Source organism: Aulonocara stuartgranti, assembly GCF_965226115.1.
Source record: "Aulonocara stuartgranti genome assembly, chromosome: 1".
Classification (NCBI taxonomy): domain Eukaryota; kingdom Metazoa; phylum Chordata; class Actinopteri; order Cichliformes; family Cichlidae; genus Aulonocara; species Aulonocara stuartgranti.
In genome coordinates, this window is record NC_138939.1 from 7,669,418 (window position 1) to 7,692,647 (window position 23,230).

The window sequence follows — 23,230 nt, forward strand, 5'->3', positions numbered from 1 at the left end:
GATTCTGAAACACAACATCAACACTCTCTCTCATCGAGGTCATGTCCTTGTTATTTTCAAACCTTCTCTCATCCTGTTTCCACATCTACCTTCAACAGCTTTCAGGATTAATGCTATTAATATTATCAATCAATTATTCATCAGTGACCTTTCAGTGTCTTCAGTGAACTTTATGTTCACCCATTACATTTAGTTTTGATGCTCATTCTGCTAAAGATCCCGTCCATTTTCCTGTGTAGTAAATTATACCAAATGTTCAGGTATTACATCATTCAGCTACAGATAAGACGGTAAATACTATAAAGTTTTTATAAAATATGCTTCCTCTTTCCTGGACAAACACTGTAAACATCCAGAGGGCGTTGAAAGAAGAGGAAGCAAAACAAAGAAAGCTACCGGCAAACTGAGAGGCGAGTGTGTGTGTGTATGAGAGAGAGAGAGCAGAGAAAACAGTGGAGACTAAATCCTCTTTTCCCCCTGACTGTAATCTCTCCATGGGCTGAGCCTGGCAGTTCAGGCCTTACAGCAGCTGTCAGTCAAGACGAGTGACAGGCAGCAAGGCCGTAGGTTGGGAGGGGGGATGGGAATGACCGGAACGTGTGTTATGACAACTGTAGGTGTGTGTGTGTGTCTTTGAAATACAGTAGGCGTGTTAAAGAGCAAGCGACTGTCATAGAGGGAGGGTCATTTTTCATGCTACAATTAAAAAATTCTTTCTAAATGTGGGTTACTGTCAAATAAACAAAACATTTAGCTGAGTTTGCCAAGCTAGCACTGCTTACTGTATATGTCCGATTAGTTTTTGCTCCTTGACACTGGATTTCGTTTCTGGTTGAAGAATCATGCCTACTCCGTGAAGGCTGGTTTATTCTCCTATCCATGCTATGTACTTGCATTAGTCCTGTTCAAAATAAAAACCACCTGGCTAATTCTGGTCCCCCTTGTCCCAGTAAAACTGGTCAGAAATACTGGACCTTTGTCTCAATGTATCTGCCACCACAGGCTTATATACTTTAAGTCATACTTGTTATGGAATTGGGCGTTTATCCTGTCATCTGGCATGGTAATAGACGCTTAAAAAGTTTTAATGCAAATTCTTTTAGTGTTCTGGCAAAAAAAAGAAGAGAAATAAAGCTGCTATCGTTTAATCTTAGCATATTCCCAAGCACATAATTACTATTTCATGCTTTCCAAACATGTTCTTGAAGCTGTTTCACCAACATCCATTATTGATTTTTCTTTTTTTTTTTTACAGTTGAGTGCTGCTCCTTACTTTCTTGTAATGATTATGAAACCGTATTTATCAACAGCACGAACAGCTCAAGCAGTGAATTCAAAACAATCTCAGTTCCACATTTTTAAAAATTCCAAAATGAAAACAAAAGGACCTAAAGAATTTTGCATAATTTTTGCACGCTGCCGATGATCTCTGACTTGTCGCAGCAGATGGCTGGATGCTTGCTCGTGGTTGGTCGTTTGATTGTTGATCTGGTTTTACCACATATTGTTGACACGGCCCCATCTGACAACAGAGGCTCTCTGCAGGTTTATGGGTAGCCTGTTGCTGCCCACGAATGTCAATGTTCTGCCACCGCTAAACAACAATTTCCCCTTTTAGTCTAAACACTGACTGTGTCCCTATTCTGTAGCCACAGCACTGTGCAATGTACACATAAGTGCTGAGCGTCTGTTACTCTTTGGAGTCGGTGTGTACATCTCTGTTGACTGGGTGAATGTTTTCACACTATTGATGCTGAAGTGACTGGCTGCAAGTCTCAATAGATGCTGGTGATGTGATTCTACAAATTCATATCTCACGCTAGTCTGTGAATGGCGACTTGTTTTTGTATTGAGCACATACACAGGGGTGATAATGATGATGTTTAAGAAACTTCAAAAGTAGCTGGCTAGGTTTGCCATTTTTAAAAACGTCGCTATTGTGTGAACTAGAATGAACTAAACAATTGAGTGTTGCTGTCCTTTTGAGTCAGCAGCAAAAATACAAGTTGGTTTATTATTTTTATAAAATGAGTAATAACTCACAATAAGATTTTATGGGAGCAGGTCATCTTCACCCATCGTGGGAAGTAGAAAAAAGCAAGGTTGAAAAAAAAGGGAAAAAAAAGTCCAGCTCACCAGCGGCCTTTTGATTTAGAAAATGAATGGTTGTATGCTGGACATGCAATACACTGTTTATACTGTTTATTCACTTCAGTATCAAAAATACGATATGATTGAACTGTATTTAAATGAAAATGTACTTTAACATTAAAAATTTATGAACAAGATGTTTTTAAATTTATAAAGTTTCGATGGCTTGAGAAGGAGGGTGAGAAAGGCCTCAGTCAGTATAGGAAAGAAGTAGAAGAGGCTGTGCAATGTGTGAGTAAACAGGAAGCTCTGCCACTGCAAAGAGATAAGCAATCAACGGCTGATCAATAACACAGTGGACATTACACTGGGGTAGATGTGTTGAAGTGTAGTAGGAACAGAAAACATAGAGCATGTTTGAGAGTACATGTGAGAGTACAGGCCTGACACGACTTATAATACTGTTTAATTCAGGTACTGCTGCTGGTCAAAGGGTTTGTAAACACACTCAGACATGTTTCACTTCAGAGTATGACGATTAATGGTGTTGTATTTGATAATGGGAAGGGCCAAAACGGGACCCAAGACAAAAGGCTTTATTTATATGACACTTCTCATACAATATGTGATGTACACATATACAACATCCAAAGTTAAAATCAAAACTCTAGGTCAAAGACCCAGGACTGTGACATTACAATGTTTTTTACAGTGTCAGTTTTTTTATTGTTAGTGAACAGGAATTTATAAGTAATGCATTTCAGTAGGAAATAGATTTTATAGATAGACTTAATATATTTTTGTAGTGATATTGACTGTAGACAACAGTTTTCTACAGTCATTGGTAGTGACAGTGGCAGCCAGGAATATAGCGTTTTGAAAGAAGTGGCAGCCCCTGTATTTTAACTAATATCATTGTATTTGGCATGAATGTCAAGAGAACTTATTCCCCCACCACTCCAAATCCAAATCAGTAGGCTACATGTGAGCACAGAGTGATGAAAAATGTCTTGTGGGATATGAAATAAAACTGGGAAATTTGTGTCGAGGAACATTAAAAAAAACAAACACACACATTGGGATGCACAGCAAGACCTAATTTTAGTCAGATAATCAATTAAAAAAGACACCGATAGTACACAAACAGCAAAGAAGCCCAGTTTATTGGCTCAGTGTAATGGTTGACACCCAGCAGATACTGACTGGGACAGCTGCCACCCCACTCACAGCTGTTATGAAGGGGAAATTAACAATACGGGGTAAACTATTTGTTTGTCACCAGCCTGTTAATATGATTTTTAATGCAATAAAGTTTGTCTCAGACTTGGCCTCAAATGACACCTAGAAGAACTGCAGGCTTTCTAATTTCTGTTAGAAAAGTTTGAAAAAATACACATAAAAGGTGACTTCAACAAGGTTTTTTCATAATCTGAAAGATAACCCGTAATGCTGTTGATCTGTAAACTAACTCATTCTGCTGTTGCACTCAGTGTAAGCAGCTCTCCATTATAGCATTAGTCACATGGCTAAAATGTAAAATGTCAACATAAATATTTTAAAGCAAAATTACATACAAGGCTGAGCAGACACAACACACACATGTGCGCGCGCACAGAGCACGAACGAGGAAAAGGACTGATTTTTCTCTTTCCGTTCCATCTTTTTTTCCCGGCACATGTTCAATTATTAACGGCTGTGACGACTCCATTGGGATCGAGGCAGAGGCGGACAGACAGAAGGAGGGGCAAAAATAGGCAATATTTTATCAAACATCCAGCTGTGGCACTAACTGACCATGCTTGATTGATGGCAGAAAACCTCATTTGAATGTCTCAAAAACTGGTCGTTTGTGTAATTTATGAGAAATTCAGAGTTTTACATTGTCATAAAACATGAAAATGATGGTGACTTACAATCAATGTAGAAAAATAACTTCCACTTTTAATCATGAGCATACATGCTATTTTGCAGTGGTAATCTAATAAAAATCCTCCACCACAAAGCTTTATAGAGTGCAGAAACCAACGGTCTGTTGGTCCCTTTGCTATACTTTACGCTGCAGTAGATTAGCTTACATAAAGCTTTAATGATCCTGAATTGAAAGCTGCTGGGTGGTTAAATATATATCAGCAACAAGCCTCATCACAGCAAAATCTCTTCAATGTGATTTGTGCAGTAGAAACAAAAATTCATTACACTTATAAATGAGATCTGCTCAGACCTGATTCTTTGCCTCATTGCAGGCATAATTGAGTGAAGGAAACAAAAGCATCTGAGCTGGTTTCTTTTGTCTCCTCAGCCTCTCATCAGTGCCGTCCCAACCAGCAGCAGACTTACTCTGTCAGACTGCGGAGTAACAGCCACATATATTTTTCATGAACCATACCTCCGGCTCTACTGTGTGTGGCTGTATGAAAAACTGCCTGGCAGTGCATCAGAGCAAAAAAAATAGACCCCTGTCTCCTGTCCTGACTCTTTCTTCTAACTAGAATCATCATGGCACTCCTCCCTCGTTCATCTTAAATGATCACTGGTTCCAGAGGAAGAAGATCAGGGTTAGCAGGATAGTGGCTTGAACTCACGGCATCCGTCACAGCAGTGTTTCCATGATACTTTTCTGGTTATAGCAGTTCACATATGTTGTTTTCTGCCCCTAAAATTGGATTATAGTGCAGGTGGTAAATGTTAATTTTGCCAAGCTTTAACTTCAGAATTCTGAAAGTCAGTAAAAAGCACCTGTATCAGAGAGAGACCGAGGTTCCGTTCTCTCATGATTCCTATGTGGACACTGAAATATAATCCTTGGACCTCTGGAATTAAAAAGTTTCCACTCATCTTGATTGTGCACATAGTTTGATCGGATCTAGGTACATCCGAGGACAAGGGAAGCAGTGCTGCTGGCTGTATTCTTTTTTTCAATGCAGAGATTAAAGATTACTGCTAACACCTGTGCCTTTGTCTGGCTTACTTTAGTTTGGAGACAGTAGCAGAATTAGGTGACCTTTCAGCTTGTGAGACACTTTTTTTTTTTTTACAAAGCGTGGTCAGTCTGTGTGTGTGTGACTGAGATTCACACTCAGTTCTAACATGTACACCTCCACGTGCGTCATCTCGGTATATTTAAATCGTGAATTCAGCTGTTTTCTCAGTGCAGATGGGTTGTGTGTTTATAGGTTGCATGGTAACACTAAATGTAAATGGGATATCTTGCTTTAATTTGAATTGGATCAAATGAATTTAAGTCTGTGCTTCCCTGCCTTTGCACTGCCAGGATGGTTCTCCAGAACTGCTTTTTGGATAGAGAGCTAAGTGCTAAGTAATTTTTATTGTGTTTGATTGGCAGTAAGAATTGTATTCAGCAGGTTGAAGGTAGTTGTGGTAAATGTCTTGTAACATGTTGCTGGATTTTAGTTTGCAGTCATACTTTTACTCAAACGTTAAATCCTATGTTACAGTGGGGCAAAAAAGTATTTAGTCAGCCACCGATTGTGCAAGTTCCCCCACTTAAAATGATGACAGAGGTCAGTAATTTGCACCAGAGGTACACTTCAACTGTGAGAGACAGAATGTGAAAAAAAAATCCATGAATCCACATGGTAGGATTTGTAAAGAATTTATTCGTAAATTAGGGTGGAAAATAAGTATTTGGTCACCTCAAACATGGAAAATCTCTGGCTCTCACAGACCTGTAACGTCTTCTGTAAGAAGCTTTTCTGTCCCCCACTCGTTACCTGTATGAATGGCACCTGTTTGAACTCATCATCTGTATAAAAGACACCTGTCCACAGCCTCAAACAGTCAGACTCCAAACACCGCCATGGCCAAGACCAAAGAGCTTTCGAAGGACACCAGGAAAAGTATTGTAGACCTGCACCAGACTGGGAAGAGTGAATCTACAATAGGCAAGCAGCTTGGTGTGAAAAAATCAACTGTGGGAGCAATCAACAGAAAATGGAAGACATACAAGACCACTGATAATCTCCCTCGATCTGGATGATGCAGCAGAGGATTGGGAGAATGTCATGTGGTCAGATGAAACCAAAGTAGAACTTTTTGGTATAAACTCAACTCGTCGTGTTTGGAGGAAGAAGAATACTGAGTTGCATCCCAAGAACACCATACCTACTGTGAAGCATGGGGGTGGAAACATCATGCTATGGGGCTGTTTTTCTGCCAAGGGGACAGGACGACTGATCCGTGTTAAGGACAGAATGAATGGGGCCATGTATCGTGAGATTTTGAGCCAAAACCTCCTTCCATCAGTGAGAACTTTGAAGATGAAACGAGGCTGGGTCTTCCAACATGACAATGATCCAAAACACACCGCCCGGGCAACAAAGGAGTGGCTCCGTAAGAAGCATTTGAAAGTCCTGGAGTGGCCTAGCCAGTCTCCAGACCTCAACCCCATAGAAAATCTGTGGCGGGAGTTGAAAGTCCGTGTTGCTCGGCGACAGCCACAAAACATCACTGCTCTCGAGAAGATCTGCATGGAGGAATGGGCCAAAATACCAGCTGCTGTGTGTGCAAACCTGGTAAAGACCTATAGTAAATGTTTGACCTCTGTTATTGCCAACAAAGGTTATGTTACAAAGTATTGAGTTGTATTTTTGTTATTGACCAAATACTTATTTTCCACCCTGATTTACGAATAAATTCTTTACAAATCCTACCATGTGGATTCATGGATTTTTTTTTTCACATTCTGTCTCTCACAGTTGAAGTGTACCTCTGGTGCAAATTACTGACCTCTGTCATCATTTTAGGTGGGGGAACTTGCACAATCGGTGGCTGACTAAATACTTTTTTGCCCCACTGTAGATAATCCTTCCAACTCAGAGGTCACTCAAACTTGGGCTGAGTCCTGAAGCAAAAACACTCCCACTAATGACAGCATCATGTGTCTCTTTGTTTTGTTTTGCTTTTTAATTTGAACAACAACTTACTTTCAGAAATCAGATTCTTCCCTGTGATTTGTCTGCTGTTCAAAGCATCTTTTGTGCAATAGATTTTGTTGTGTTGTTGGTGCACTAACCCTGCTTCTCCCCTTCTTCTTCTCTCTATTTTTCTAGTTTTTCTTCTTTGACGTCAAAGTACAACAGTCGTCATGGCAGACGAATCGGACATGCGCAATGAGCTGGCCGATCTGCAGACACGTGCAGACCAGATAGCTGATGAGGTACAGTAAGAGAAACATGTTTTTTAGAGGTTTTTGTTGTTGTTGTTAAAGTGTTTTTCATTTCTGTTCTACACATTGTTGTTTCTTAAGACTCCTCTAAAAGCTCATGATCAGACAGTTTTTTTCATATTTGTGGCTCTGTATCATGCCAGTGAAAAATGATATCCTAAATATGTATATACTAGGTGTTCTCCTCTCCTCTGGACGCATAAGCCCCACCCACCTGCTGTTTAAACCATTTATAAACACAGGATAGCCAATCAGAAGAAAGCTGGAGCCTGGCTTTGAAGAGACTGGAGCTAAAACTGAGGATTAGATGCAACTGAGAATCAAATCCAAAGCTACTCTAAAAGAATAAAACTATATAAGTGAAAATGAGCAGAATAAATCCACTTTAAAGAGATGGGATTTACAGAAAAAATATTTCCTATAAGGCTGAAAATATATAGTAGTAGTATTATCTTTAATTTACAATATGTGACAGTTACACTGTAATATTTCTCATAGATATAAATTGCTGCTTTCCTGCAATATTGACAGCTGCCTGAATATTTATTACAATCTATTCTCTATTTTTCTGTCAGTGTGAAATGAAGATCCATTCAATTTAGCCCATTATTGGCTGACGCTGTTCCTTTCTATCTAGTGTTTCTCTGTGGTCCAGATAGATTGAACTGTTAGCTGTCAGACTCCAACTCCACCATCCAGACAACAACTGGCAACAGTAGCACTGCCTCTTTTATGCAGTTAGGTCCATAATTTGTAGAACAAAGACACAGTTGGATTTTAAATCAAACAGTGCAGACTGAAAGACGTCGTTCTTTTTCTTTTTGTTGTGCAGACTCAAAGACTGCACTTAAATCACACAATGGTTATTTGATTTAAACTCACCTGTGGTGGTTTTCAGGAAAAACCATAAAACCTGCGTCTTTGTCCGATAAATTATGAACCTAATGTATTTCATGTGCTGCTACGTTGAAGCTAATCGAGGCTGCAGAGCAGAATGACTACTGTTGCCAACTGTATCTAAGATGGTGGATCTGTAGTCCATTCACAGGATGATGAATATTATTTACAATAACTGTAAATTTTATCGTGAATAATTTATTTACGAGAACAAGCCTGTGCCCTCTGCATCTTTAAATACAAAGTAAAAACAATCCAGCTCTGTGTGAAACACTGCGATTCCAAATCATTCTGCTATTTATGAGCTATTGTTTAAAAATTTACTTTGTAATTAATCACTTACATCAGCTACAAACATGCAGAGAACTCCTTCAGGCAACAGCGCCAAGTTTTAACTAATGATAATGTAGCTCACTGGCAAAGTTACCACATAAACAGGGAACAAGCATAAAAACTGAAATCTCCAGTAAAAACGGATTTTTCTGTGACATTCCAATTATAATTTGACATTTGAAAATGGACCGTTCTCATAAGGACACAAATGTATCTCCAAAGCCTGCAAGCTGACAGATACAGCTGCTAAAGTGACCTCAGCTTGTTTCAGCATTTGGAGCTCTAAGAATCTTTCATCAAGAAAGTGCTTTTTTTGGATAAGGAAGAACTCTGCCCTTTTTTAATGAGATGAGAGGAGCTCAGGAAGAGCAGATAATTCCATGCTGCAGAATAATGGATCAGCTCAAATGGCATTATTAAACATTCATGAGGAGATAATGTAGGGCCAGTGATGGGAATAGAGGAAAGGAAAAGAGGAGAAATGGGTGGAACGTTAGATTGATAGAGCAACAGGAGGCAAAGCAAATAACAGTAGGAATCATGGAATCAGACAAGAGGAGAGGAACATCTAGGTGTAACTATATTACTGAGTGACACTCATTCGTCTTACCATATTAGTGGTCCTCCGTTCTCCCTTTCCACCTTATGTTTTTAATACATTTTCTACGTTAACACACTGAGATGTTGTTGAGAAATTGGTGCCACACCGTGTGTCTGTGTTTGCTCTCCTTTGGACTCTAAGTTAATCCTTTGCTAATCTTTCTCTTACTCTCCCTGCAGTCTCTGGAGAGTACTCGGCGCATGCTGGCTCTTGTGGAGGAGGTGAGTCCAGTGATTCAATGACACACATCACATTAACAGATACAAAAGACATGAGAGAGAGAGAGAGAAGCTGATTTACCAGAACTGTGAGATCTTCTTGTTCTTGTACATGCCCCTCGCCTGTGCTTCTGCTTAATGTCTAAGGTTGAGTTTTCACATGGATTTACTTGGTTAGTCAGTCCCAAAAGATCTACACTTGGCCTACTAAACTTTCTATAACTTCCACAAAGTAGTATTCTTTGACCCTGTACTTAAATACCTGATGGACCTCCTCTTCTTCTTTTGAGGACTTGCACTTGTGCATGTCCAGTGCATGGTAGAGCTCCTCCACTGTGTCACAATAGCAATCCTTAAACAATTCTGAGCAAAGGACAAAAGATTTGCTTGAGTAGGACAGTGATGAACACTAGGTGTGCTAGTGTGGCCAGAAAATGTTGTCAACATGCTGTGTGATAGCTATGGCACACCTCACAGTTAAAATGGCTTGCAATAAATGTCGTCCATCAGGCTTGTAAGCCTGGAAGAACGATAACTGTGCTCCTGTTTGCACTACTGACCTGATTCTGAGGCTTTGAACCCATTGATTGTTTCAATGACGACTGCTGTTTAGCCTGTGGATCAACATTTATCATAACAGATGATCCTCAACAAACAAGTTAGATGAGTTTGATGGATTAAGTTTCACAAATGCACAAGTGGTCAGAACAAGACTCTCAACAGAGGGATCTAAAAATAGCAGGATGCCAAGCGCTGAACACTTGCTGAAGTACACTAACTTAATCAGGAGGTCAATATTTGGAGAACTCTGCAGTTTATATATATATATATATATATATATATATATATATATATATAGTTCCAAATCTATACTTATTTAGATTTCTCTCTTATGGTACAGTATCATTTGAATTACCTACGATGCCTAAATTACTTGTCATTCCATTGAGCCAGGAAAAAAAACAAGATATTGTTGTTTTTACTTTTAGCTTACATGTCAGCAGGATATTCTAGCTTTAAGTGCTACCAAGATGAAAGCAATAAACAGCTGTTCATATGTCCTTTAGTTATCGGTGTATTCACACTGGCTGCAGAAATGGAGACATGGCTTCACACTAACCCCTGGACAAATGACCATGTCTAATGAGAGAAAGCCATGAGTGACAAATGGAAGTCCTTTGGGAGACCTACTCTACATACCAAGCTTTTCATTCACATCGAAAGAAATTAAATATGTGTCCCTGAAGGGTTAGCATGCTGATACTGTATTAATTTGGTTCTACAGTGTGTGCTTCTTCTGTAAAGATTAAGTGTTATTTGTAGGGTAGCTATGATTTGAAAAATGATGCGTTTTGAAGGATAATCCCACTTATTGAAGTAATCCTACTTATTAAAATAATTATTTTCTTTATTATTAAAACAACAGAAACTGACAGATTAAAAAACAACCTTGTATAATAAATCTGAACATTCACTTTTTTCTGGCACCATCCTACAGATTAGTCACAGTCACTGACGTATGTGTAGTTTTAGCTCAGATAATTTATTTCTATCTTCAGTATGAGCCACATGTGTATTGAAAGTCATGACATATTCAAACCAAAGACCAAAAACAGGATAGATGAGTAAATCAGGCGAGTGTCTGTTGAGGGAGCGGAGAAGATATAAAATGACAGAAGCTAATAGTCAGGAAAGTATATAATTAAAATAAACTTGCATCCATCTTCAAGATCCCAGAATAAAATCTTAGGCTGCTTTTCTGACTAAGTTCCCCTTTTATGCTCAGATGTTTAATTTCCAGTTGTAAAAATTTCCAGTCAATTCATCATTATTATTCCTGAGCCATTAATTTTCTGCCACTTACAGTCGGTGATGTAATATGTCGTTGTCTCGTGCAAATTGGACAGGAGCAATGAGCGACATGAGCGCTGTTTTGTTTTAATGACTGATAAATGAGCGAGACAGACACAATAAAATGACTGTTTGTACAAAGAGAGTCAGCCAGTAGATCAGGTGAAGAAGACATAGACAGGGTGAAAACAGACGAGCAAAGGTATAAAAGCAGAAGACAAACCTCTGCACAGCTGTTATATAATTATGTGGCTTTTCAGCATCTACTCTGAATTCAGGTGTTAACATGATTTTCAAAATGATCCTGCGTCATTATTTTTCGTCTTCCTTTTTCTTTAATATTGGCATTTAGAAACACAAAAACAAAACTCCACTTTTAGATGAAGGCTATTTTTTTATCGCTGAGACAGTAAATAACCAAACTGAATTAATACTTGTAAGTGCACAGTTTCCTCCATATCAGATGTAAAAGTGTGGTTAGTAAACCTGCATTAGTGCAGACTTGGAGGGTTTTTAAGGCACTTCAATTAAGTCTAGTTGGTTGGAAAGAGCTCTTAATGTGGCTGGCCCTCCATGCGAACCCACAAACTGAGTGAAAGTGTGTAAGGAGAGCTTGGCTCAGAAGGGCCAGCCAGGCAGACTGAAGTGCGGTTTGTAGCTTAAATAGGCCACTGCTAATGTGAAGGACAGAAATAAACCCAGACCTGTACCATTATCTTGGTGCAAACACATCACATTACACAATGTCATAGCAGAGTGTAGTAAGAAACCTCTAATGTGTATTGAACAACTCATGTCGGACATTGTAGAAGATTTCACTGTGCCTGGTAGTCACTGGCAGGAAAACATTACGTCATGTAGTGTGATATAACATGACGCTGGTAGGTGATGTGGAAATCATCTGCAAATGCTCTTTAAATAACTGAAAACTATTAGACTTTATGGTTTAAAAAAAGCTGAACAGGCTGTTTGTTTTCTGCAAAACTCTTAAGGTTTTACTTTTCTTTGATTTTGAAATTCACTGATTAACAGCGAAGTGGTAAATGTATCATCTAAATAACAATAATAACAATCCTGTAGCAGCAGCGGAGCGATGTAGAGAGAAGAATAAACTCATGCAGCAACTTGAAAAGGTTTTATAAACGAGGACCCGCAGATTATTAAAGTCTTTATGAAAGATGTTATCGTCATGTCAGGCCTGTAGGAAGAGAAATGAAAAACTGCTCCTTGGTTTGTGATACGTGAACAAAGCAGATGAGAGCGGTGGAAATGAAGTAAAAGAATGAAAGACGGAGATGAACACGAGTAGATCAGACGAGGGGAAATGTGAACGATAAACAGATGGATATAAAGAAATCTGTGAAGGACATAAAATTGGATTTCAGTGTCTCTGTGAAGCAGATAATAACACAAGAGATCCGCTGGACAGACCTGGTGCACCTAAACGCGTAGTGAGGGTGTGCTGGGAACGTCTAGCAGAGGCCCCAGTCCGCGAGATCTTCAACGCACACCTCCGGCAGAGCTTCAACAGCATTCCGAGGGAGACTGGGGACATTGAGTCCGAATGGACCATGTTCAGCGTCTCCATTGCCGAAGCTGCTGCATTGAGCTGCGGCCGCAAGGTGGTTGGTGCCTGCCGTGGTGGTAATCCCCGAACCAAATGGTGGACACCAGAGGTGAAGGGAGCCACCAGGCTGAAGAAGGAGAACTATCGGGCTTGGTTAGCCTGTGGGACTCCGGAGGCAGCCGACAGGTATCGACAGGCCAAGCGGAATGCGGCTCGGGCAGTGGCTGAAGCAAAAACTCGGGTGTGGGAGGAGTTCGGAGAGGCCATGGAAAAAGACTTTCGGACTGCCTCGAAGAGATTCTGGCAAACCGTCAGGCGTCTGTGTATAGTGCTGGCGGAGCGCTGCTGACGTCGACTGAGAAAATTGTCAGGCGGTGGAAGGAATACTTCGAGGACCTCCTTAATCCCACTGACACGTCTTCCGAGGAGGAAGCAGAGTCTGGGGATGAGGGGAATGACCCGCCAATTTCCGGGGGCGAGGTCACTGAGGCAGTTAAACAACTCCTTTGGTGGCAGAGCCCCTGGTGTTGATGAGGTCCGCCCCGAGTTCCTGAAGGCTCTGGACGTTGTAGGGCTGTCCTGGTTGACACGCCTCTGCAATGTTGCGTGGAGATCAGGGGCAGTACCTGTGGACTGGCAGACCGGGGTGGTGGTCCCCATCTTTAAGAAAGGGGACCGGAGGGTGTGTTCCAACTACAGGGGGATCACACTCCTCAGCCTCCCTGGGAAAGTCTATGCCAGGGTGCTGGAAAGGAGAGTTCGTCCGTTAGTCGAACCTCGGATACAGGAGGAACAATGCGGTTTTCGTCCTGGTCGCGGAACACTGGACCAGCTCTTTATCCTCTCGAGGATACTTGAGGGTGCATGGGAGTTTGCCCAACCAGTCTACATGTGTTTTGTGGACTTGGAGAAGGCATTCGACCGTGTCCCTCGGGGTGTCCTGTGGGAGGTGCTGCGGGAGTATGGGGTGTCTGGCCCATTGCTACGGGCCATTCGATCCCTATACAACCGTTGCAAGAGCTTGGTTCGCATTGCCGGCAATAAGTCGGACTCATTCCTGGTGGGTGATGGGCTCCGCCAGGGCTGCCCTTTGTCTCCGGTTCTGTTCATAATTTTTATGGACAGGATTTCTAGGCGCAGCCAAGTGGCGGAGGGCTTTCGCTTTGGTGGCCTCAGAATCTCATCTCTGATTTTTGCGGATGATGTGGTTCTGTTGGCTTCATCGGGTGATGGCCTTCAGCTCGCACTGGAACGGTTCGCAGCCGAGTGTGAAGCAGCAGGAATGAGGATCAGCACCTCCAAATCTGAGGCCATGGTTCTCAGCCGGAAAAGGGTGGAGTGCCCACTCTGGGTCGGGGATGAGTTCCTGCCCCAAGTGGAGGAGTTCAAGTATCTCGGGGTCTTGTTCGCGAGTGATGGGAGAAGGGAGCCGGAGATCGACAGACGGATTGGGGCTGCAGCTGCAGTAATGCGGACGCTGCACCGGTCCGTCGTGGTGAAGAGGGAGCTGAGTGTAAAAGCGAAGCTCTCAATTTACCGGTCGATCTACGTCCCTACCCTCACCTATGGCCACGAGCTGTGGGTAGTGACCGAAAGAACGAGATCGTGGATACAAGCGGCAGAAATGAGCTTCCTCCGAAGGGTGGCTGGCCTCTCCCTTAGAGATAGGGTGAGAAGTTCGGCCATCCGGGAGGGGCTCAGAGTAGAGCAGCTGCTGCTCCACATCGAAAGGAGCCAGCTGAGGTGGTTCGGGCATCTGACAAGGATGCCCCCTGGGCGCCTCCTGGGTGAGGTGTTCCAGGCATGTCCCACCGGGAGGAGGCCCCGGGGCAGACCCAGGACACGCTGGAGAGATTATATCTCTCGGCTGGCCTGGGAACGCCTTGGTATTCCCCCGGATAAGCTGGAGGAGGTGGCTGGGGAGAGGGAGGTCTGGGCCTCTTTGCTTAGGCTGCTGCCCCCGCGACCCGGCCCCGGACAAAGCGGATGAAGATGGATGGATGGATGGATGGATGGATGGAGATCCGATTTGATGAGCGGTGTCAGGCCTTAAGTCGGAGAGTAAACTACACAAGATGAACATGCTATTTTGTATTCATACAAGCTGTTTTTATTAGTGAAGTGATATGAATTGTAAATTATAATCTAAGCCTAAATAGACGTATAACTAATAGTTTTACCAATGAGGTACACTCACTTCAACCCACAAACTAACAACCCATGTTTTCAGCCGTTATTGTGGTATCGTTATTGAATCACAAGGTAAATACGTGAAATGCATCAGCGGTATTGTGAGGGGCAGAAAGCAATCCCATAGCTAGTTTGATGAAGCTTTTTAATTATGACCTTTATTATTTAGGCTAGATTAGACCAGACTAGTATCGAGGTACCTTTATGTGCCATGTGAGCTGGAAGTAAAGTGTGGTTATGCAAATCATGTTTTTTTCTCAACTCTAGCCAAGTAGTTTTAGCGCCTAATGTAACCAAATTAATTTAGAAAAAAATGCCATGCAGGTTGCTGTGTGTTTCCCGTGTGTTTGTACCCCAGCCCATCTCTGAACATGGCCTTTTAAATAGTTTCAAAATATGCATATTTTTTATTATTTCAAAGTACTGTTACAGATTAAACTAATGAGAGGGTGTTAAATACAGTTGTGCAACAAGTACGCACAAAGTGTCCTTTGGCACCTGTAGCAATAGTATGCTGGATCTGTCCTTACAATTAATCTTATGTGGATTCCAACATAAGGACCCTTTAGCATCACATTTAAACACACCGGTAAGCCAGACAGCAAAGTGCAAATGTGAATGAAAGATCAATACCAGCTGTGTTTATCTGAAGGACTGTAACTGATACAAATGCAGCACTGAGCCTCTAAGAAGCTTAAAATAAGTTCACCTTTAAGATATCACATTATTTTTATTCTTCCTACTTCACGAGTTGACTTTATATGCTTAGAAATATATCAAAAGAGGTCTGCTTCACATATTTACAAATGGTTAACATCAAAACAAAGTGCAAAGAAAGAAAGTGCCTTATCTGTTCATTGGGTAGAAATTTTTTGGGTGGGTGGGGGGACAGTATCCTGTGACTTTATGACTCACAGTGAAGTGTGAAAAAGTCCTGATACTCTGTGAGCATGTGTCCTTAACTAGCCATGCAGAAAGAAGTGATGTCACCGCGTGAGACTCTGCCAATTGGCGAGGTCAGATATCCTGTCCTGTAGTTCTGAGGCCATGGCTGCCCTCGCATGATTTCCCATGAGCCCTCTTGGGGAAACAAGCCGCCCTCCCATAGGGTTTATGCAAGTGTATCTGCAAACTTTGGCACAGCTGAATGCGATGCTAAGAATTATCAATTTCTTTCATCAAAACTCATGTTTTTTGTCTTTTAATGTTATTTATACTGAGAAAAATTTCCTCATCCAGTTTAACTTTACTCATACAGACCCATGCAGACCCAGTCTTTTTCAGCATTGATATAGATGTGGATCAATTTCAGTGATACGACTGATTTGTGACTGATTTATTCTAAATGTGTAAACTTTTTAACATATGTAACTAAATACACAAAAGATGGATACTTTGTACAGACATATCAGCACAGCAAACAGCCAAAAAATTGTAATGGGTTTTGTTTTGCTTCCTGGCCTGTTCACACATTGTTGTGGGACCTGTGGGGGCGTCCTGTGGTGCCTGACAGTAGGATGTTTGTAGCAGATCCTTTGGTTCCTTCATGATTCCTGCTTTTTACACAACGTTAGACACAATTAGTTTTGTATTTTGGACATTTGGAAGTCCGATCAGTTCCTTTACCATATTTCTCGAGCTACAACTAAAAAAAAGCACAAAACATTTTAATGTATACTTTATTAATCCCCTGTAGGGAAATTACTCTCTGCATTTAACCCATTCACTCATTGAAGCAGTGTACAGCCACCAATCCAGCGCCTGGGGAGCAGTGTGTAGGGACCTGCTCAGGGGTACCTCAGGGTAGCCGTTCAGTGGATTCAAACCCTTGACCTTCCAATCACGGGGCGACCACTTTACCTACTGAGCTATCCCTGCCCTATTTTGTACAGTTCAGTGGGGTGCACTACTCCTTTGGGGGAGACAGCTGTACCCCGAACCCATCTGAAAGTTGCTTAAATATCTTTTATCCCATTTTAAAAGATAAAAATATCAGGTTTTCTTTCAGAGGTGCGTTTTTGTCACCTTTGGACGGAGCAGACTAGCCGATCATCTGCTTTAATCTTTATATTTAGCACACAGACATAGGAGCAGTTTTGTAAAGCAAGAAGCTGTCAAAATGTCCCTGCTGTTTTCTGCTGTGCCTCTTAGGATCAGTTTCAAAAATGTGATTTCAGATTGCAATTTGACCCACTTTTGCTGCTGCTTTGATAGCTTTGCTCTGTTCTGCTCTGCTGACCTTCACTCATCTGTCAACTTTATTTCTCTTCTTCCTTTCACTTCTCTTCTCTGCTGTCGTCTTCTTACCTCTCCTTCTGTCTGTCTGTTAGAGTAAAGATGCTGGCATCAGGACTCTCGTCATGTTGGATGAGCAGGGAGGTAAGTTGACAGGGAGAGATCACTTTTATCTGCTCTGCTCCTGATTCTCTCTTGCTGCAGTTTCACGGTGTACAATCGGAGAGTCGTCATCAGTACATCCAGTATAACACTCTAGATTCTCAGACCAAGTTTAAGGAAAAATAATGACATTTATGGTCTTACAGCAGACCTGCACAGGGAAAAGTGAAATGAAGGGGTTCCCACAGGTTCGGAGACCCTTTGCAACTTTTACTTCTTCTAGATCAACCTTGGCTTCTTCTTCTTGGCTTTCTCTTTCCATAATTTCAGGCTGAACTAAACATTGATTAAGTTTGGCTTTTAGGGATGCGACTTTTTAAAAATACAAACCAAAACAACAGAATCACTGTAAAACTGACTGCAGCACAACACTTTTTTTTATCAGTGGCGGAAGCCACAATTGTAAGAAAAAGTTACATTTGATTAACGGAGTATACTGGAATGTGCTGCTGAGCTTGCCTTCTGCTTTGCCTCCCTGTATTACACTTTCATGCCCTTTTCTCAGTCACATGTTTATGTTTATGCACCAATTCATCAGCTGAGCTTTGATGCAGGCTGATATTCCCCTCGTTGTTCACCATCCACTTCAGATATCATGAGATTTGTCAAAGGCAGTGGTTGATAACAACATAAACAGGCATCAGCTGTTAGTCAGTTTAACACTACACATTGATGTTAGCCCACATTTCACAATCATTGCAGCCCTACACCTTATGAATTAAAACTTGGATTCTTTCTTAGCTGTATGTTAAGTACATGTTTTACTTTGCTCTGTTAAACCAAGCTAACATGTTTGCGGTTCACCTGATTGTCAGGTCTAAATGTTCAGAGGTCAGTCAGTGACAGATAATGTGTCTTACCAAAGTCATTTTTGGGAGATTTACTCTATGACTCAAGAAGAGCCTTTTCCGGCCTGTTTTTGTCTACGTAACTTGGGAGCAAGTCAAACAAATAATGATTTTCTGTGGAGATTCTTCATTTTAAGATTTTCAGTGAGCAAAACAGCTGAACGCACTTCACAACAAAGTCAAATTTAGAGGGAAAAAAGTAGTATAGTATTTTTATTTCTTAATACTTGGTACATAACTCTGGGTGGATTACCATTACTTTTGAAAGCCACTTAGATTAATGGAAATCATGGATGTTTACCCTCAAAGTAGGGATTATAAATCCCTTCACTGTTTGTCCGCAAACTACACACATGTACATCACTCTGAAGTATTAATTAACACATGCGGACTGTCAGAGCGTAGTAACTCCAGCTGTTTTCAAACTCAAACATAACCTAGTTATAAGTGTAACTGGAGATTTTATGCATGATGTAATACATGTTGTTGTGCCAGTTGTGCAGACACCCAGTAACCATCATGTGTGGCTCAACTAGCTAGCTTAACTGGAAGCTCTAAGCACTAGCTTTGCAAAACCTGTTTAGAATGAAGAATACAGTGAATGAAACAGTCCATGTGACAATTTATTAAGATTCACTTAAAAAAAAGTGTAAACTGAGTAGAGCTGAAATTAAAGAGCTAAACATTACAACAGCAAAACATTGTGTGTGTGGCTTTAGTTTTAAATGGACACAGTTAGCATGTTAGCTTGACTGCATGAATGAAACACTTTGCTTATAGATAGAAATAAGACCTCTTACTGTTTAACACCAATGGTTATGTTAGTTCTGAGTTTTTTCCACAATTTTTTAAAGTGTATGAACACTATCGTCTCTGAAAAAGTCTCCATGTTTGCAGAGAGTCCTCACTATTTTTAAAAAGTGTGCTAGAACTATGGAAAGGTTTTTTTGCACAAACTCTGTGAAACATGCATTAGAGTGTGTGAAGAAAATGAAGTTCAGTGAAGGCTACTACCAGTCAGAGGTCAGTGGTTTGAGTCCCACAGAAGTTAAAATTAATAACATACTGAAACTGACTGAATTTGTATGTTTTTCCAACCTTCATAATAATATTTGAAGACTACTTTTCTGCCTTTAATAACCACAAAATCTGCTGGTTCGTGGATGCATGTAGAGACACAAGGCTCATGGATTATGCGTAAAAGAGTTTTAAGTAAAAATACAGGCAGCCAGAAATGCTATAATAACAAACAAAGGAGGAAGAAAGAAATTCTCAGTAAATATGTACAGTTAATATCCAGTAAATATATCTAAACATTTAGTCATTTGCTGAAAAAGTGTGAAAAAGTGCTTGCCCCTGTCCTGATTTCGTATTTTTTGTATGTGTCACACTTAAATGTTTCAGGTCAAATATTATAAATAAATATTACTTTTATTTTTGCTAATGTATTTATTTAGCTTTATATTAATCCTTCTGTGCTTTAATTTCGCTCCCATTTTAATTTATCTCCCTTTATATTTATGAATTATGAATTTATTTGTGAATATTATTTTTTAATGGTTTTACATTTACCATATTTATCTCATTAAAGACAAACATCAGATAAACATTTACAAAGCAAACTATAAAATACCATGTTCTGTCACATCTTACTATGTTATTCGTGGCACATTCAATTTTATTTATAGTGAAATCACATTTTGTTATTTAATTCTGGTCCTCCATATAGGAAATATGTCTGTATCTTAAGCAGGCAGTTCTATGCATGAGAGAGCAGCCTACAGTAATGGGCCTGTCAAAAGAACAGATAGCCTATTTTCCTCTTCTCTCTTTCCTCACATCTACTTTCCCCCTGAGTAACTCTTGCCACAGCACACAGCTCACTGCTGTAATAACAGGACAACAATCAATGCAGAGATTTAAATTACCTCTGCCTCTAAACGAATGTCCTCTGTACCTGACCCTACATCTCTCTTGCTTGCACTGCCTTTCTCTTCTCTCTTTTCTCTCTTTTTTTCCATCTATCCTTCTCTCTTGGTTACTGATGGTAATTTATTTGTGTCTCCTTCACATATAGATATAAGAATTACCTCCTATATTTCTGTTAAAGAAAATCACTGGGCTGGTCATGCCTGTAGTAATTAGTACACTCTTGTTGAGGTGTAAACTGGGCTGTGACTAATCCCTCTTTGCACTTTACACTAAACGACATGCACGCACACTCATGCACAGGTCACACCGGAGGAGATTTGTCATTTCTTGCAGAGATGTCTCACCTGTGATGGAGGTCTTACTGCAGCTAATGAGCCCCTCCCTACTTGGCTGTTACATGCTGTGTGACCTAAATTCAACCAGACTCAAGGCTGATGGATTATACACAACTGTGCTTGGATGAGTTTTTAACAATTGTGACATTTTTGCAAACAGCACTAAACTTTGTCGATCACGTTTTCCATCTGGGGTTGCCATTTAAAACAAAATGCATTTGTGTTTATCCATGAACTTAATTTTAAGATCACAAAAATAATTTAGTTATTTTTAATTCATTAAAGAAGCTAAGTGTTCAAAAAATCAAGACTAAACCTTTTGTGAAGACAGACGATGGCCACTAATAGAGAAGATAAAGTCTACTAAACATTGAGTTAACAAACAAAGCTAAACATGTAACTTGGGAGTGTGTCACTGCTGCGTTCAGCAAGCAGCCTTTTCACAGGCTTGGATATGTGTCGGAAATTGCAATACATAAGCAAGAAAATCACTTACATAAGTCTAGACTTTGCAAAAGGTTTTATATATAAATAATGAAGGAGTTTTCTATTTAAATCAAGGTCAGTCCGTTTTATAAATGCGGCCCCTGCAGGCTGAACATGCATAACGATTTTGTCATGATTTATGTTGTTACGTCCCCCCCGAAGGAGTCTAGGCATACGAGTAAGGGGACCAGTAACAAATGAGTCCAGAACAGAATGAAAGGAGAACAGACAGGTGTTCTTAGTAAATAAAAGTCTTTATTATAGATAATCTTAACATAAAGAGCCGGCAACGCCGTTTTACCGATAACACTTGGAAAAAGGAAAAAGGTTGCAACAACACAGGACACAACAACCAAACAAAAACTCCACACCACGAGGAGGCACTTCCAGGGGCCCACAAGCTCACCCTGTCACTAGCAGCAGCTAGCTTTACTGCTGCCGAGGCCCACAAGCCCACACTACTCACGTGAAGCAGTTACACTGCACACTGCTTCCACACTATAGGATCTCTCCCGACAACTGCGACACCCAATGTGGGAACACCAGAGAAAAACCCCCTGCTCACAGCTCATCCCCAGCTTAGATAGCTTCAGAGGTGATTGCTGACTGGATTCAGGTGGCAAACCAGGCTAACCAAGAGCAGCTGTCTCCTGGGGAGAGAGGAGAGTGAGAGAAACAGAGGGGGTAGGAGTGGCAAGAGAGGAGGAGGCGGAGAAAAACACCACGCCCACACAAGGGCAGTTTCAGGAGGCACAGCTAGGGCCGTAACATATGTTCATAATAACTAGTTTATTAATAAAGAGTTGAAGTTTATCCTTTCCATTTTCTTAACTAATATTGGTTTCTGCTTAGCGATATGTCTGAGCCTCTCTGTCTGTCATTTTATTAGCAGGATTATTTAAAAGGTTATGAATTCATTTGCAAGGAAATTTTTATAGAGGTGGAACTTGGGCTAACTTTGACGTGATTAACTCTTGAAATTGATCTGGATCTGAGGATACTTTGAAGAATTCTTTTTAAGTAGACATTTTGCAGTTTTACAAAAATAGTATCACACTGACGTAAGAAAACTCGGGAGAGATTTTCTTGGTGTTCTCAATTAAATATCATAAGACTAATCTGGAACCAGATATTCCTCCTTATCCAGGGATTCAGTTTATAAATGGGGTAGGGTGAATTCAGTGTCAGACAGCTTTCATTTCTATCTACATCACGCAGTTACAGCCAGGCTTGAGACTGAAAAATCGATACATTGTTTCCTTTTGTCTTAATAATACACTGGTGGATTTTATTAAAATGTGCAGGCGCCATGACTGGATTATTCAATCAGTTTGAATGACCAGAGTAACTACTATGGTGGCACCTATAGATGGCATTACCTTCTTTTTCTGTGGCATTAATACTGAAGCCTGTTTAATGCTTTGCATGCGGCATTGTGTTGTTAAACCCTCCGATATGCCTTTACACAGGCACAGTAATAGTTTTTTTCAACAATAGTCCGTCCAAATTTGTACTTAACCTATCATATTTTGAGACCTTTTAAATAATTTTTGGCCCTTTCTGCCTCTTCTGATCCTTTTTTCTTCTTTTCGTTCCTTTTGGATCTCAGGCTTCTCAGCCACCTAAGCCATGAATTTCTGTCTTTCACTCTCTTTGTCATCTATTTCTATTCTCACTGACATGCAGTAATATTTAAGCAGTTAAGGTGGCAGAATAAATGTCCTTGTGTACACTTGCAGAATTGGATGAAGCATACTGCTACTGATTCTCAGCACCACTCACATCAAATACTTACTGAGAAAAGATGATCCCATGGAGGTAGGGAAAAAAAGGCTATCACGAGAAATGCATGCAATTAAAAGTCACATGGAAAGCTCCAGATGAAGAAAAATTAAAGTTCATTTGATACTTTTAATGCTTTTTGCCCGCTTTGCCTTCTGCATCTAGCAAAACACAGTCTGCCTCTTGCAATCTAGCGTAGAGCGCCAGCCCTCGATACAAACCAGTCAACTTTATTTCAACACTCTCATGCCTTTGTCCTCACCAGAACAACTTGATCGTGTGGAAGAGGGCATGAACAAGGTGAACGCAGACCTGAAGGAGGCCGAGAAAGATTTAAAAGATATAGGACAATGCTGTGGTCTGATATGCCCATGTATTAAAAAGTAGGTACCGGCCAGGAGTCGTGCGCTCTTGCCTGTCCAGTGCTGGTGATGGTGGTGGTGGTGGTGATGGTGATGTCTGATGTCTCTCTTGTCACAGTCAATGTCTTTTTTTGTCTTCTCTCCTTTGTCCCCCT

General features: G+C 40.7%; 1 protein-coding gene across 2 annotated transcripts in view; it reads left to right on the forward strand.

Moving 5' to 3' along the window:
* Positions 1-23,230, forward strand: part of LOC309712220 (synaptosomal-associated protein 25-B) — a 42,124-nt gene that overhangs the window by 12,349 nt on the left and 6,545 nt on the right. The window contains exons 2-5 of one of the 2 annotated variants that reach the window (XM_082542869.1): positions 7,161-7,267; positions 9,287-9,328; positions 17,264-17,312; positions 22,979-23,096. In XM_082542869.1, the coding sequence (XP_082398995.1) occupies positions 7,196-7,267; positions 9,287-9,328; positions 17,264-17,312; positions 22,979-23,096 (281 nt within the window). In that variant the 5' untranslated portion in view covers positions 7,161-7,195. The remainder of the gene's footprint in view (positions 1-7,160; positions 7,268-9,286; positions 9,329-17,263; positions 17,313-22,978; positions 23,097-23,230) is intronic. The other variant, XM_082542868.1, reaches the window with a different exon arrangement.